General features: G+C 49.6%; 2 protein-coding genes across 4 annotated transcripts in view; one reads left to right on the forward strand and one right to left on the reverse strand.

Moving 5' to 3' along the window:
- Window positions 1-1,026: 1,026 nt before the first annotated feature.
- Window positions 1,027-15,744, reverse strand: RIBC2 (RIB43A domain with coiled-coils 2). Of its 3 annotated transcripts, XM_088795882.1 has the most exons (8): window positions 15,720-15,744; window positions 15,439-15,574; window positions 14,554-14,635; window positions 11,846-12,190; window positions 8,125-8,243; window positions 4,964-5,191; window positions 2,279-2,445; window positions 1,027-1,201 (listed from the first exon to the last, which is right to left on the reverse strand). In XM_088795882.1, exons 2-8 carry the CDS (start codon window positions 15,550-15,552, stop codon window positions 1,123-1,125), a joined length of 1,134 nt encoding a protein of 377 aa, XP_088652008.1. In that variant the 5' UTR covers window positions 15,553-15,574; window positions 15,720-15,744; the 3' UTR covers window positions 1,027-1,122. The 3 variants fall into 3 exon arrangements, 2 of the variants coding, with proteins under 2 accessions (XP_088652008.1, XP_074182661.2); XM_074326560.2 differs by having other exon boundaries at window positions 15,439-15,743; XR_016020372.1 differs by lacking the exon at window positions 1,027-1,201 and having other exon boundaries at window positions 2,278-2,445; window positions 2,970-5,191; window positions 15,439-15,743.
- A 137-nt stretch (window positions 15,745-15,881) lies between these two features.
- The window catches only part of SMC1B (structural maintenance of chromosomes 1B), a 57,333-nt gene continuing 56,060 nt past the window's right edge, over window positions 15,882-17,154 (forward strand). Inside the window, exon 1 of the mRNA XM_019739238.3 lies at window positions 15,882-16,001. Within this exon, the coding sequence (XP_019594797.3) occupies window positions 15,893-16,001 (109 nt within the window). The 5' untranslated portion in view covers window positions 15,882-15,892. The remainder of the gene's footprint in view (window positions 16,002-17,154) is intronic.

Here is a 17,154-nt window from a genome sequence, read left to right on the forward strand (position 1 = left end):
TTTTGTAAGCAACATATAACTGGAATTTTTAAGAGCCGGTCTATGGAGAGATAGGTAATGAAGCAAATAGAGCAAAATCTTAATTGCAGAATCTAGGTAGTGGGTGGATGGGTTTATATTGTGCAGTTCTTTCTGTTTTACTGTATGTTTGAAAATTTTCATAATATAATGTTGGGGGGAAAGTGACGCAAACCAAAGCCCTCTGGAGTGTGTGTACAATCGTATTGGGCCATCAGAGGAGAGTAAAGAAGAGGGCCTCACACCTGGACCCTGACTCTGCCTTCCAGGCAGGAGTAAATCACTTAAGCTCTTATCCTCTTATCTCTCAGCAGGATGGCGATCACAGCATCCAGCAGTGTCATGGGTGTTGCAAGAACCTGTCCAGCACTGGGTTTGGGGCGCCATAGGTTTCATCACTGGGTTCATTTTCCTGCCTGAGAACCACAGGGAGCATGTTGTGCTCCTGGTCACCAGCAGATGGCGCACTCAAAGCAAGCAAGGGTTTTCAAGGCTGATTTTCCTTTGGGAATATATATATATATATATATATATATATATATATATATATATATATATTTTATTGGGGAAAGGGAACAGTGTGTATTTCCAGGATTTTTTTTTTTGGGGGGGAGGGGAAGAGTGTGTTTTTCCCAGGACCCATCAGTTCCAAGTCAAGTTGTCTTCAATCTAGTAGAGAGCGCAGCTCCCTGGCCTATGTGGGAATTGAACCAGCAACCCTGTTGCTCAGCACTTGTGCTCTAACCAATTGAGCCATCCAGCCGGCCGGGAATATTTTTTATAATGATGCAAACTCAGAGTGAAAGCAAGCCTCTTCGCGTTGGCCCTATGGTTCCAGGCATAGAACCGTGTTACTGATAACCGCAGGGTCACATCTGCTCCATCCCCGTACCCACAGCACGCAGAGCTGCACTGAACAGAAACCGACGTTCCTCGTAGAAATACAAGAGACAGGTTTAAAAAATGTTTTTTTGTCCACAGTGGGAAAATAAAGTTGAAGGCTACTGCTGAAGCAAGGAGTGTACTTTTTTAATAAATGTGACTCTTCAAGGTTATCACATGGTATACATAAATGATTCTGAGAGGAAGAAAGTGCCTTTTTCTTTATCGACTTTTTGTATTAAATTGTGTGAAATAATCTTCAGTGACATGGTTTGTACAGGCTTCCTTCATATGTTTTTTCCTGGTAACAAAACAAGGAGAAAAACAATCAGCAAAATAACTGGCTCCCTAGATATTGTACGTGTGTGTGTGTGTGTGTGTGTGTGTGTGTGTGTGTGTAAAGAGCCCACGCAATTTTTTATCAGTGTGTTATCCCCAGGATACAGGATGCACTCAGGCTCAGTGAGCTCACGGGTGAAGGAAAGGGGCATTTCATCACTGAAGAGCAGTGAGCGAAACCTGGGGGTATCTCAGAAGTCCACCTCCACAGGTGTGACTGTGAAGGCACTTGCTCTTCCCATTGGATTTCTCTCAAGGCTCCATGTCGACCCCCAACAGAAGTGACCGAGCGACGAAGGACCCACTGGTAACCCGATGTCTCACTGGAGAAATACCAGTGGGTCCCTTCTGAGTTCAAGCCAAGAGCTTGATGGACAGATAGATAAATAACTAAATAAATAACGTGGTTTTTAGTGAAAAGTTTACCTACTGATCTGCATTTGACGTTGTCTGTAGCAACAAGGAAGAGGTTCCAGGCTTATCAGCAGCCCGGACGCCCCTTTCTCTGCCTGGAGAGCCCTCCCTGCAGGGGCAGCTGGCACCCTCCTCCTCCACCTCCCAGGCCTACCAGCACCCTCCACTGGGCTCCCAGTGCCCTTCCCTGGGCTCTGGATACTCCTTTCCCAGTATCTGTGTCTGTGTCGCTGGGAGGGGTGTTTATAGGACGGTGGCCCAAAGGAATCTGTCACTGGTCCATGTGAGGAACAGTGGTTTCCAAGCCTTTAATTTCTGGCTTCTTAGTTCTTGTCCCTTCTCCCCTGTCTGTACCGGGAGGTGGTGCCTAGTCTAAACACTGCTGCTATGGCACCTCTGGTGAAATATGCACCAAGGGTCCTGGGCCCTTTGAGTGTGGGAAAGATTTGGGGAGGATGGGCCAGGGGTCCAGGAAAGCATGGTGCCTGCTCTCTGGGCCCTACACGGTCAGCACGCCCTTGCCTCCCAGCCTGTTCCCCTGTGGCAGTCCCCCCCTATCTTCTCCACCTTGACCCTAACCTGTCCCAGCCCCCTCTGCCCTGGCCAGATCCCTGGCAGCACTCACTGCAAAAGCTGCTCCTTGGCCAGGCTGAGGTTGCTGCAGTCCAGGGCTCTGCGCAGGTCCCGCTGCTCGCGCTGCTGCTGCCGCTCACACAGCAGAGTGGCATGGGCGCCCTGAAGCCTCCGCCGGTCCCAGTCCATGTCTCGCTGGCGCTCTTCTTCCTGGAGCCTCTGGAGAGAGGAGAGGTGACTCACCACCACCTGTCCCCAGAGAAGAGCCCCAGGGGGTCCTCTAGGAGATCTGGCCTCTCGGTTTACAGATGGGGAAACTGAGGCTCAGAGAAGGGGGAGGTAGGTGAGCAACGTCCTGCAGGAAGTCAGGAGACACCGCCCCCCATTATTCCAGGGGGCTCAGCTATGCCCCACACTTGAGAGGCACTGGGACACGACCAGTGGGCAGGCGGCTCCTCCTGCCTGAACACAGGGACCGCCTGGTCACTTCTAGAATGTACTGAGGCTGCAGTCCCATCCAGGGACAATGGGTTCACCATCTTGGGGGTGAATTTCCGCATCTCAGCTCAGTCCTCACCGCCTTCCTGACTCTTCTATAGGAACCATGGAGTCCTACCAATAACGCTGCCCTCCCTAGCCTCCCCTTCAAGAGGATCCCGCAAGCTGCCACGCTGACACTCTCCCCCCAGCCCCGTGGCCGTGGATCCTCAATCTGAGCTCCTGTCCACACCAACTCCACTCACGTTCTGAGCCCCGTGCTCCCTGGCCTCCCCGGACATGGCGCCAGCAAGTCTGTGGCATCAGTGCCTCCCTCTACTGCGTTACTCTCGTGCAAGGACCAGTAAGCTGTTATTTCTACAATCGGAAAAACAAACAGCGTTCCTGTGACCCCATGTCCCCCACCAGCTACCACCCCGTTTCTCTGCACCCTTCACAGCAAAATGCCTTGAGAGAGTTGTCTGCATTTCTGTCTCCACGTCCTCCTGCTCTCCTGAGCGTTCTCTCGAGCCCATTCGACAGGCGTCGCCCCCACCGCTCCCCCAGAGATGCTCCTGACAGAGTCCCCAGGGACCCTCACGGTGCTGGATCAGCGTCCAGTCTGCAGCCCAGCAGCTGCGTTTCACCCAGGGGACCCCACTCTCTTACCCAAACATTCCCCTCATGTGGCCCCCAGGTCACCACCACTGCGTCCCTTCCACCTCTGGCTGCTCCCTCTTAGTCCCCTTTGCTCTTTATAAACAGAGGGAGGAGGGTCCCGGGACTCAGTCCTTAGGTCCTTTCTCCTCTGTCTGCACTCGCTCCGTGTAATCTCATCCAGGCTCACTGCTTTCAATACTGTGTGGCGTCGACTCCCTGCTTATATCTCTAGCCCAGACCTTGTTCTGAGACCCAGACTCTTCATCCCGCTGCACCCTGGAATGACCTTGGAAGCGGGATAGGAAATATTACTCGTCCCCAAGTAGTCATTTCTTTCCTTCTCCCTTTAACAAAAGAAACCACCAGCACGTCACTGCCTAGAATAAACATTACATTCCCAGCCTCCGTTACAGTTAGGGACAACTTTGTTTTCCAATAAATGTAAATGGAAGTGTCCCTAGCGTTCTTCCTTGTTCCTGCTCGCTGGAAAACGCATGCGATGACTGGAGCTCACACAGCCCTTTTGCACTCAGAGGTGGGGGCCAGGTGCTGAGGCTGGAACACCTTCGTTCAGTGACCATGGAGCTGCTGTACGAGCCCTGGACTGTGTTCCTAACGATTTAGTCTACATGTAAGGGATACAGTTCTATCTGTTTAACATGCTATTGGTTATTTGCGGGTTTGGGACATGTTCAGGAAAGCTGAATCCTGGTAGATAGAGATGTCTGATGGACACTGCACTCTGAACCCCAGACACACTTGCAACTTCCACTCCCTCTACCGACCTATTCCTCCCATCTCCGTAAATACCAGCTCCATCCTCTTGTCACTCAGGCCAGAAGGCCTGGGGGAATCCTTCACTCCTCTGTCTCCCATATGCCGTGGCAACCCTTCAACCAATCCTGTTGGCTCTACCTTCAACAGAGATCCAGAACCAGACCCACTGCCAGCACCCTGGACCCAGCAAGAGTTAGGACTCACCTTGACCAGGGCCACAGCCCCACCTCCGCCAAGGATCTCCCTTCTTCCCCTCACCCCGCACCCCAGGTCACCGACAACACAATGGCGAGAGGGCTCCTGTTCAACGTAGGGCAGAGCACATCACTCCTCTGCTCCAAACCGTCCAATGTCCCCATCCCAGTCACAGAAAAAGCCAGTCTTCCCCAGTGGCCTGCCAGGACCTCGACCCTCCACCCCTTGGACCTCCTCCGGCTGCCGCCCATCACTGGTCTGTGAACAGGTCAAGGGGGCCCTGCCTCAAAGCCTTTGCCCTTGCAGTTCACCCTGCCTGGTCGTCCTTTCCCCAGACGTCAGCATGGCTTGCTCCCTCCCCTCCTTCAGGTCTTTGTTCCAATGTCACTTGGTCCCCTGGCGGCCCTTGCTCCCCTTCATCCAGCCTTACTTTCCTCCTGAGCTGTCACACACATGCAGGACTGGCGCTCGTCACCTCCCCCACTAGAACGTAAGCCCCTTGAGGGCGGAGAGTAACAGCAGCTGTAACCAGAGGCGGGGAGAAGGTGGCAGGGGAGAAGGCGGCAGGGGAGAAGGGGGGGAGCGCAGAGCGCTGCTCACGCGGGCAGCAAGCGGGAGGGGCAGGCACCAGCTTCTCCTGGACTTGCTGCTTCTGAACCAGGCGGATCTGCTCCAGCTGTGCCCGGGCCATGCCTTTCCAACGGTTGGGGACCACGCGGTGGGGCCCGAAGGAGCTGGCTGCCTGCTGCGGGTTCTCGGAGAGCAGGTCGCCACGCAGCACGTTGGCGATCTCGGCCAGGTTGTCCTCTTGTTCTTGTTTTTTCTCTAGACTTCTCCTTTCCGCTGACTCCGTGACCTACGCAGGCAAGGTAAGACATTAGGGAAGGTGCTCTGAGTGACCCCAGGAAGACTGAGGCACAGGTCGGCAAACCTCACCCGGGGCCCTTGAAGGAAGACTGCACTACAGGGCACCTGGGACCGGGTGGGATGCGGGTGGTAGACTTGCCAGGAACGGATGGGGGCGGCCCTGGGGTCCGGCTGTCTGGGCGATGCTGGGCGTGTGGGCGGGGCTGAGGGAATCGCCACCTGTAGGTGTGCAGAGTTGCATGGGTCATAGCACCCATTTGCCAAAGCAAGGAGCTGCCTCCCTGGGTGGGGCTGCCATCTCCCCCTGGCTTGGCCTCACTCATCCTGGGGCAAGTAAATTCCTGCTCAAGTGAGGGTGATAAGTGGAGGGACCGGCCCTGGCTGTGTGACCTGGAGCAAATCATCTCCCCTCTCTGGGCTGCAGTCATTTCTGAGTCTAATCCACAGGAGGTGGATTAAGAGACATTCGCCAGTGTTACCAGTTCTCTTCAGTCATGAACACACAGGACACTGCAATGTGCTGGGCACACAGCCGGTGCTCATAAAATGGCCAGCTCAACTGCATCAAATAAGCATGTGCTTTTCGGTTGGACAGGTATGAGTTCACATACTGGACTTGCAGCATTTGGAAGTCCAGTATTTGAATTTGCCAAGGCAAATCAGATTAGGACTTGGATGTCCCTGGGAAAGTCAGTCGCCCCCGCCCCCCAGCCTGTTTCTTTATCAGTTAAATTGGGTTGATTATGCCCACTCTGGAAGGGCTGTTGAACACAGTGACTAATGAGAGCAGCCAATTGTTGCTAGGATTAAAATAACGGCTCTCGTTGATGAGTCCTGAGAATGTGCCAAACATTCCCAAACGTTACATGCATTACCTAGGCTAATCGCACGACAGCGTCTGGAGCAAGTGTGGTCGCCGTTACTGCTGGTCACTAAACAGGGACAATGCTCTTTCTGGGCAGGTGGCAGAATCGCGGTCCCTGCCCTCTTGGAGTTTGGCTGAGGCAATGTGAGCAGAGGTGACTGGTACACTTCTGGGAGGAGGGGCCGCATGCCTTCTCTGTTGTGCTGCTACAGTCCTCCCCCTGGAGGCTGCTCCGTCCAGGGCTAGGGCTCCAGAGGGAGGGTGAGGAGGAGCAGAGCCCCTCGGCCCACTGAGATGGACACAGAACATGACAAACATCAACTCTAGGTGTTGAGCCACTGAGATTTGGGAGGTGTTTCTCATTCTAACTGCCATAGGTAGGTGTCATCATTATCCCCATTCTCTGGATGAGAAAACTGAGGCACTTAAGTGGTTTTTCCAAGGCTACCTCTTCTCTAAGAATCTGGTCTTGTACCTGAGCAGTTAAGCTCCGGCGCCTGCACACTGCACCCTGGCACCACAACGCCTCTTGACAACGCCTCTCTAATGAAACGCACACTCCTCGCCAAGAACCGGGGACCCTCACGTGTGTCTATCCTGCTGAACTGGACTGACCTGCTTGGAATTTTCTTTTGAGGACAGTTATCTAGACCCTTGTATTAATGTCCCAGGCTAACTAACACAGCTTATTTCTAGTCAGGAACAGAGCTGCTGGCTTTTCCCAGTGCAGGGGACATTTATGAAGGTGCTACAGCCACGTGAAGAGTTACGGGACCTGAAAGCGCCAGCACGTTGTAGGTACTCACTAAAAAGTCTACTGAATGAAGGAATGAATGACTAAATCGATTTGGCAAAAAGCACACCAGTGCCCAGCAGGAGGCCTCAGTGAATATCTGCTGAACTGAGTAATGAACGAGGGAATCAATGATGGCTGGATGACGAGCCAATAGTAGACTAGGAATCAAGAGCCCCATTCTGCCATTAATTTGCAGAGGACCTCCCCGTCTGGGCCTCCTCTGCAAAAGGACCTCCTGCAGCTGGCTGGTCGGTGACCTGGGCTCCAGGTGCTTCCGTGGTCTGCCATTCGGTTACCCCCTCCCCATCTCGGGCAGACGGCCCGCCTTGTTCCCCCCACCACACACAGCTGAAAAGCAACATTTTCTCTGGTCTCTGGTCCAGCCTTTCCAGGATTTCTGACCACATACCCTGATCAGAGGCCCCCAATTTAGCTTGTGTCTCCAATAGATTTAGTTCACAATACTATTAGACCATAAAAATAGCATGTACTTCATAATACGTGCACACGCACGGGAATTAGAAATGATGAGGTTAAAAAGACACAGGAAGCAGAATTCTGACATCTCTTCCTGCTCGCCAGTGGACCATCTCACGTGCTCTGCTTTGCAAACCACAGTCCCGGTCAACAGCTAATCTAATAATTGAATGCAGGCCAAGCCTCCCCCTTCCCCATCTCCCCTCTGAAATAGAATTATATGTAAAAAGAAAACCTGGAAAGGGAATCTAATTTCCAAAAGGAACAGAGAACTTGAAGGGACTTCAGCATGGGCTCAGTGAGAAGGGGAGTGTTTGTGAGGAAGTTGGGTAAAGTTTAGGGAGAAAGGGGCTGTCAGGCAACCCCCAAAGTTTGCACGAATCATTATCATAATAGTTGCTCTCATCACTGAGTGCCTGTGGACCTGCTGTTGGTGAAGAGGAACTCTGAGAGGTGGTGAAGAGGAATTGAAACAAGACCAGGCGTCAAAGCAGTGCTAGCTCACATCCAGCCAGGTAGCTGTCACTGCCCTCGTATTGTAGAACCTGAGGTTTAGAATCCCCCCACCCCCACCCCCCGCCAGGTTGCATGGCTAATTTTGTTGGGTTTCACACCCATATTTAGAGCTCAGGAGCAGGGGCTGGGTCTCATCCATTTCTGTAATCTGGGTAGCCCCCCTCTGATGCAGGACCCCATCAGAGACGGAGCTGGGGCAGGGGGAGCTGGGGCCACCCCGGGGAAGTGGCTGGCGCTTGTCCTCCCCTCCAGACAGAGCCCTGCATACCTGGCTCTTGTTGAATTCTTTCACAGTTGCACAGACAGCCTTTCTGGTGGCGCGTTCCAGATTCTGTAAATGTTTGGCTGTTTCATCAAATTGCAGCCTTGTTTTCATGTAAAAGTCCTCTGAATAGAAGCAAAACACAATCAAACTTTGTGTGCCCACTCAGAGCTCCCTCCCAGGTGTGTAGAGCGCCCTGAGGACTGTCCAATCAGGCATCTGCTTCTTATCATGCCCTCAATCACAGAATGGGGATGCCTCTGAAGGCTGTTAGGAGACTTCAGTGAGTTAATTCAAGTACTAAAGCTCTCAGATCACTGCCGGGCACTGAGTGTCAGCAATCACTAGTGTGCATTGGTAATATCTGCTATGGATTAGTACTGTCTGCTGTGGTCCTGGGAAGGGGAGCAATGGACCCCTTACCATTCCTAATTTATCAGGAGGCTGCTACATCTTTACAGCAGGCAAGGGATAGTGGGAGCCCAGAAAAAGGGGAGCTCTGCCATGGGAACCAGATGGGGCTCCCCAGAGGAGAGGGTGTCAGGTAATAGATACTCATGGAGTGGCAGAAGGACTTTGCCAATGAGGAAGAGGAAGAGGAAGAGGAAGAGGAAGAGGAGAAGGGATCAAAAGTGAAGCGTCCAAACAGAAAAACAAAGATTTGGAGTCAGACAGAGCGGCTCCTACCCCAGCCCAGACACTTCCTAGCTCTGTTAACCTGGGCGACTTATTACTCAACCTTTCTGAGCCTCCAGTCCTCACCTGAGGCAGGACAACCCTACTTTGCAGGGTTGTTAGATTTTTTTTTTTAATTATTAATCAGAAGGTTCTTCATATGATGTTTGTGCCTGTGGGTCTTTTCAATATCTCCCAAAACAAAGACCAAACTTCATTGGTGAATTTCTGGCCTTGGCTCACTTTCAGCTTTACCTCTCACCTTTCATTTGCTTGTCCATTCATTTAACACATTGCGTACGGCAGGGTTTAAATCCCTCATACCCCTCTGTTCCGACAGGTTTTTAAAAGAAACTACTTTAAAATGCACTCTTCTCTTTAAAGCGTAAATGCTTCTATGTCATTTATTATTTTTCTATGGAATTTTTTAGGATTTACTCACCTATGATGTTAGTAATCCCTCCTGGTGTGATACTGCAGAAAGCAGCTTCCTTTGTGCAGTGGGACACGGCAAAAATTGCATATGTACCGAGTTTCACTGCTCACTTTTTTTGATGCGCACACTTTACACACCCGTGTGTGATATTTTTTCTTTCCTCTTCCCACTATGGGCTCCAGATGATGCGTGGCCAAATCTCCCGAGAGCCTGGCCGGATTGTCTTCCTTGGGGGCCCGCTGTGTAGGCACTTTCACAGCTGGTTCCCTGTCGCCACTCGTCTCACCTCCCTGTCTTGGCCTCTCACTGCTCTCTGCCCAATCTTTCGAAATTCTCGTTATCCGTCCTTAACGCATGGCTCAGAAAAAACGAAGATTCTCATGATCCATACGCAACGTGTTAACATAGAGCTATAGAGAGCCTTCTGTGGGCCGCACACTCTGCTGGGAACATACTAGTATGTAGTGATGAGTAAAACAAAGGGCTTCCCGGCCCTCCTGGCGCTTACTGTCCAGGAGATGAGACAGATAAACAAATGAACTCTGAAGTAGGCATATTACTACAAATTGTGACCGTGCTGTATAGGGGGAGGCTCCTAAGAGAGAAAATGTTGGGAACACCTGACTTTAGGTAGTTGGACGGTGGAGAGTAAGAAAGAACTTCTCTAGGAGGAAGTGACATTGAAGCTCAATCCTGAAGGACATAGGAAGTTGGATGGAGAGTAGGTGCAAAGGTTCTGAAGTGGGGAAGAATTTGTCAGGATCAAGAAGTGAAAGAAAGCTGGAATGGCTGCAACACAGTGAACGGGGCAGTGGGGGTGTAAGGTGGTATCGGAGGGTTGAGCCGTGGCCCCAGTATACAGGCCTTGTAGGCTAAGGGCAGATTTTGCATTTTATTCCATAGGTAATGGGAAGCCATTAGAGGGTTTAAGGCTGGGATGGAGAGAGTGGGGGTGACATTGTTCAACTTGACATTGTTTTAAAAAAGCACTCTGACTGCTAAATTGAGAATGGACCAGAGAGGGGCAAGAAAGCAAGTGGAAGACAATTAGAAACCCCTTGGTGTGATCCATCCAGGTGAAAAAGGTCGTGGCTTGCGCCGCAGTGCTGATGGTAGGGATGGGAGAAGTGGATAGTCCAAAACATAGAAACGAGGTAGAGAGACAGGAATTGAGGGTGCCCTGGAGACGAGAGGGGGTAGAGGAGGACCCCGCAGTTTCTGGCTTGACTAAGAGAAGGAGGTGTCATTGACTGAGGGGAGGAAGACGGAGGGTGGAGCAGATCTGGTGGTAAATGCAGGGTTAGTTACCATGATGTTGTGGGGTTATCTGGTGAGATGTCCAGCAGGCAGTTAAAGGACCAAATCCAAGGCGGAGACAAAGGCTCTCAACCAGGGACGGAAAAGTGGAGCACCTGAGAGACACGTGAGATTTTTAAAGGCCTGTGAGGGATTATTTCAACAAATAATTATCTATGTGCCAGGAACTAAGGATAGAGCAGTGAATAAAACAGACAAAATCTCCTGCCTTCATGGAGTTTAGGAGATGATACTGGGGAGAGGGATGATAAGCACATAACCATATAGTACGTCAGTGATCAGGGCTAGGGAGAAAAATACAGCAAGGAAAAAGATAGGGAATGTGGGTGTGGGGGAGGGGACAGGGTTGCAATTTATAATACCGGTCAGGGGAAGCCTCACTGGTAAGACGATATCTTAGCAGAGACCTGAAAAAGGTGAGGGGGCAAGCCATGCAGGTATCTGGGGATATCAGGCAGAACCACCCATAGGTGCAAAGGCCCTGAGGCAGAAGTGAGCCTGACACACTCAAGTGCTGGGAATAAAGAGGAAGCCAGTGTGGCAAGGATGGGATGGACGAAGGGCAGCACAGCAGGAGAGAAGGTCAGACTGAAGGTCTTGTTGGTCTTTGAAATAAATTTGGTTTTTACTGAGTGAAATGAGAAGCTATTGGAAGGTTCTGAGCAAAGGCTCTAGCTTAACTTTTGTAGGATCATTCTGGCTGCTGGGTTGAGAAGAGACTGTAGGTGGGACAGCGACAGAAGCAGGGAGACCAGTGAGAGGCTACAGCAATAACCCAGCTGAGAGATGTTGATAGCTTAGTCCAGAGTGGTAACAGCAGAGGTGGTGAAAGGTACTTGAAATCTGAGATGACTTGTTGCTGGACCGGATGTGGCATTTGAGAGAACGGAAAAAGTCAAGATGACTTGAGGTTGGGGGCTGGGCAACTAGAAGAATGGAGTTCCCATTGACGGAGGAGGAAGGTCAGGTGTGGGGATGATGAGAGTATCTTACTGGACTCATATTGACATAGGCTGGACCCATGTAATTCCCCTGGCTTCCCAGCCGACCAAGCACATTAGATTCTGAGTTACTCAGGGCTCTAGCACTCAATGGAACCCTGAGAGAGCGCAAGCGCAGAAAATGTTTCCCACGTGACTGACATGTGATGTTTAAATCCTGGAGCACAGGTTCTGCTGTCTCTCTCCCCATGGGGCCAAAGCAACACATTAGTAGGACTCAAGACACAAAACAAAACAAAAACGGGAGTTGATTTGTTGAAAAAAGTATTGGAACCAATATGTCTTTCTGTTTCATTACCTGCACGTTTTTGGTCGGCTCTGGCATCCTTCCATTCCCTTTGCTGTTGCAAAAACCATTCTCTGTTTTGTTCTTCCTGGAATTTCTTCCTCTCATGGAAGTTTAAATCCTCTCCCATGAATCTCTGCATTCCCGACACGGTCTTCTGAACGTTTTTATCTGACTGCCAGGCTAGGAGGTCTTTCTTAAGGGATAGGGGGTCAGAAAGGTCAAATTCTCGGCGAGTTTCTGGCTTCTGATAGCTCTGTTGAAAGTCATTAATAGCTTTGCAGAGATTTTTCCTGTCTCTTCTTTCCCGACCTTCTAATACGCATGTGATTTTGTCATTTTGCCTCATTTCAGCAGCTAGGAGAGACATAGCATATCTATAAGCTTAAGATTCAGAGGGAAAAATAAATTTCAATCCACTTTAAAACATAATTTTAGTGGTTCTAGAAGACATACAACACTCCAAAAAGGTAGCACAACCATTAAAGGATTAGAATCCTGAACATACAAAGAGCACCTATAAATCAATTTAAAAAAGAAAACAAACAACACAACCAACAAATAGGCAAAGGATAGGAACAGGCAAATCAATATAAAGAAACCTAAATGATCAATAAACTTTTCAAAAGATGATCAACCTTACAAGATGGTTAGAAATAGCCAATGAATTGGCAAAATATTTAAAATGCTAATAATAGCATGTATTCAGATGTGGGGAAATGAAATTTCTCATTCACTGTTTGTGGGAGTGTAACCTGGTATACTTGTAACTTTGGAAAGCAATTTGCCAACATCCCATAATACTGAAAACATGTATATCTTATGGCCTAATAATTCTACTTCTAGGTATCTCTCACGCATGTGCACAGAGACATACGGCATGGATAGTCACTGCAGCATTGTTTGCAATTATAAGAAAACTGGAAAAATCTAAGTCTAATCTAACGGATAAAGAAATTGTGGTTAATTCACATCACAAAATATCATAAACCAATTAAAATGAATGTTCTATATGTAGATCATGGATTAATTTTTAAAAAACCGACGATATTAAATTGCTTAAAAGTTGCAAAAGGATCCATTCTCTATGACACCATTTATGTAAAATTTTAAAACACACAAAGAACAATTTTAGATCGTCATGGATACATACATAAACAGTACAAGTACAAAAAACATGCATGGGAAGACACACACCTCTGAGGAGGGAGGAAGAGGAAAATGATGAAGTGGGCAATAGACATATATATATTCTCAAAAAGCATTCTTAATATATATCTAAAAGCCAATTTGGCAAAATGTTAACATCTAATCTAGTGGGGATATATATGTCTGTCACATCGTTTTTGTTAGTTTATTTTTAAACTAAAAATAAAAAAGGTAAAACATTTAGAAAATATAGAATGGTATAAAGAAGAAAATAAACTTCACTCATAATTTCATCATTCCCCCATTACCAGTGTTAACATTTTGGCATATTTCCTTTCTGTCTTTTTCTAAGCATATCTTTTATATATTTTTAAACTTAATTGATAATCCATTATATATACAATTTTGTGTCTTGCTTTTTTCTATTTTTTTTAAAGATTTTATTGGGGGAGGGGAACAGGAATTTATTGGGGAACAGTGTGTACTTCCAGGACTTTTTCCAAGTCAAGTTGTTGTCCTTTCAATCTTAGTTGTGGAGGGCGCAGCTCAGCTCCAGGTCCAGTTGCTGTTGTTAGTTGCAGGGGGCACAGCCCACCAACCCTTGCCCAGCAACCTTGTGGTTGAGAGGACCCACTCCAACTGACTGAGCCATCTGGGAGCTCAGCGGCAACTCAGCTCAAGGTGCCCTGTTCAATCTTAGTTGTAGGGGGCGGAGCCCACCATCGCTTGCGGGAGTGGAGGAATCCAACCAGCAACCTTGTGGTTGAGAGCCCACTGGCCCATGTGGGAATCGAACCGGCAGCGGTTAGGAGCATGGAGCTCCAACCGCCTGAGCCATCGGGCCAGCCCTCTATTTTTTTTAAAACAGGAGAAAATAACCAAATTTAGTATGTATGTACATCCGGGGTTCCGTAAGGTGGGGCCTCCTGCTTTTTACTATTTTAAAAATCCTTATAGTACTTTAAGAAAAACAAGCTGAAATTATTGCACATCATTTAGGAAAATGAATTCTATTTGAAAATTTTATCTCAGAGCTAAAACACTATTATTTGAACCATATCTAGTTCTGAGCCAGCTCAGGGGTGTGAACTGGGAGTGTGTGTGTCATCTAGTGTACAGAGCAGTCCCTGACAGAAGGTCTTGAAATTTTTGGCAGAGAATGTATATGTATAAGGTTTTTCCATATCCTGTTTTTGGGTTTTTGGTTTTTTTTTTGAAACATACATTTATCCTCAAAATATATTTCTTACAACTCATGTTGAATTCAATAGCTGCTTTTAAAAGAGGAAGCATTGGCTCATTAAGTTAATTGAGCACAAGGAATTATGACATTTTAAAAGAAGCAAGAGAGTGAAAAGGTCAAGTTTTTTTATACAGAAGGTGCCAAAAAAATGTATACACATTTAAAGAAAGGAAAAAACTGTATTAAAATTGTAATACTCAATATATACTGATAACAAAAGATGAATACAAGTCATATGTAAACACGCTTTTGGCACCCCCGTTATGGGGAGAAATGTGGACTGGCACACAGCCTTAAACCGCTAGATAGGCATTTAAGAAACGCTCACCAAAGGTTTCATTTCTGGCTTTTTCAGTTGCTTCTTTTATCTTCTGGTCACGAACCTGAACATCCCAGGCTTCTGTATCTCCCTGGAATGGAAAATAAGGGGAGAAGAGTTAGAGCCAAATAATTTCCTTCCGTTATTAACAATCCTACTTATCTTTTTATCCTTGCCCCACCTTCAACGAGTTGTCTTAGGTACACATCAGGTCTTTTCACGCTTAAATGCCTTTGCTTATAGTTGGTTCTTTAGCCTGTCCTCTTAACTTTCCTCAGAGCTTCCCTCCCCCTTATCTAAGTTAACGCATCATCAGAACATTGTATAGGTAACACCTCCGCTGGGAAGCCCTCTCAGATTTCCTCTTCCAGCCCTAATCTGTGCTCTTCTCCCTTACAGCACCAATTCCACTATGGAATTTTAATGTCTGCCTCCTCACGGCAAAGTCAAGCACTGCCTTATTCCTCATCTCCTGGGCCCAGTCCAGGCTTGCCACAAAATAGGAACTCCACTGGCATTTGTCAAAGGAATGGACTGGAAGGAACCCCTGGCAATGTAGAAAATCTGGCTCAGAGAGAGAACACTATTCTAGTTTCTGTTTGGCCACTAACTCCAGGCAGACGCCCTCCCCTCTTTAGGGCTCAATTTGCCTGCCTGGCAAGTGAGAGAGAGTATTTGTTATTCGTTAAGTCTCTCTCATTCTCAGCAAAGTCAGTGTATCTAACTATAATAGTTTTTCCCAGAAAACCCTGGAGCCATTTGCAGCTGTGCTTGCATCAAACGTTCCATTCGAAGGGTTTATCTCCTTTTCTCTCCAGCCGCCCCGTCTCGCCCCCCACCCGCGCCTCCACATTTCCTCCTGGCACCTTTCCCTAACGGGCCCAAGGATCTCACCCCGATGATCCTGTTCCTGGCGTTGAATATCCGTTTCTGCCTGCACAGCTCCCCAACTCTCTTCTTGGCCAAGGCGGAGTACTGCCCCAGGTCCTTGGGCTGCACTACCTCCATGACTGGGAATCGCCAAGAAATTCTAAAGTGATTTAAAACATGCGAGATAAAAAGGAAAGACAACAAAAATAAGACAAGCTGTAGCCCAAGAGAGGCTGGCTCCCTAGTAGGGTGGGTCGGTGGGATACGAGCCTGCTGCCCACCCTTTCACTCCGGTCGTGTCCTACCGCGCAGAGCTTGCGACGACCCGGTTTCCTGGGAAATGTAAACAACCCGGTTGCTAAGCAACGGCGCTGCGCTCGCCGTGTGCTCGCTCTCCTCTCGCGAGATTCTACGAGGCCCTTCCCGCGCTTTTCCCGCCTTCGTGTGAGGACGCGACTGAGGCGAGGAGGGCGCAGCCATGGGTCACTTGGAGCTACTGGTCGTGGAGAACTTTAAGTCGTGGCGGGGCCGCCAGGTCATTGGCCCCTTCAGGAGATTCACCTGCATCATCGGCCCCAATGGCTCGGGTAACTGGGACCCAGAACACCTCCGCCCGCCCCAGGCGTCCGTGAGGGGACGTGAGGGCGACCACACGGCCCGGACTCGGGCACCTGCTGCCTGCGGGCCTCGGCCTCCTCCCGCCGGACCCTCGCCGTTTGCCCTGGCCTGACCCTCGGACGACACCCCGACCTAACCCTCAGGCAACACCCCGACCTGACCCTCGGGCGACGACCTCAGGCTCCCCAGACACCGGCCGGTGCGGGGGGCGGGGCGGGCGACCCCGTGCCCCACCCTGGGGGTGTCCATCTTAACGTCCGTGCCGAGGCGGGCCTGGGGAGCCGACGCCCGCCCGTAACCCCCGGGAGGGGCGACCCTCACCCTCACTCCCCGCCCCGGCGTCTGCCCAGGGCCCCTCCTTTGTCCCCGGCGCTCCCGCCCGTGGGTTTCGTCTGCCCTCGGCCCTGGTCACTTCTCCATCCCCTTCCCTTTCTCAATCAAAGTTGAAACGGGAGCGCGATCTGGAGGAAGTAACTGGTTCAAAGGAGCCTCAACCACCCTTTGGACCCGGGGAACCTCCTGCACATGATACGTGCGCAGGAAAGTTGTGATAATGACAGTGTTTACCGAGCTGTACCGAATTCCTGGCCCCGCTCTTTTTGTTGAACCCCCACAAACGGGTATTACCCCATTTTATTTGTGGAACTGGGGTTGGGAGGGGCCCGATGACGTGCCAAGGTTTCCCGGCAAGTGGCGGGGCCTGGACTGGAGTCGCGGCCTGGCCGGACCCCCCTCCGCTGTGTGGTGGCAAACGGGGTGGTGACCTGGGCAGGTGCGCAGGCCTGACGTGACAGGTGGCCCGCAGGTTCCCTAGCGCTGGTCTCTCTTCTGGCTCTCGCAGCCGTTTTCTTCCTTAGTTCAGAAGCCATGTTTGAGCTGAAAGACACCTATTACCTCAGTAACAGTTTGATTGTAAGAAAAGGACAGTTACAGGTGTGCTTTCCTACACCAATCGCGGTGGAGAATAGTTACTGAGAAACTGCTGCAATAGTATAGGTGAAAATGCCCGAGCTTAGAAATCCGTTGTTTGAAGATGTCCTTGCCTCTTCTGTGCGATACATTTCCTCATTCACGCTTCATTCTGATGCGACAAAGACATTGGAAAGATAATTACTATACACT

This window comes from Rhinolophus sinicus, chromosome 1 (assembly GCF_057876585.1).
Source record: "Rhinolophus sinicus isolate RSI-liver-muscle chromosome 1, RSI-T2T, whole genome shotgun sequence".
NCBI classification, from domain to species: domain Eukaryota; kingdom Metazoa; phylum Chordata; class Mammalia; order Chiroptera; family Rhinolophidae; genus Rhinolophus; species Rhinolophus sinicus.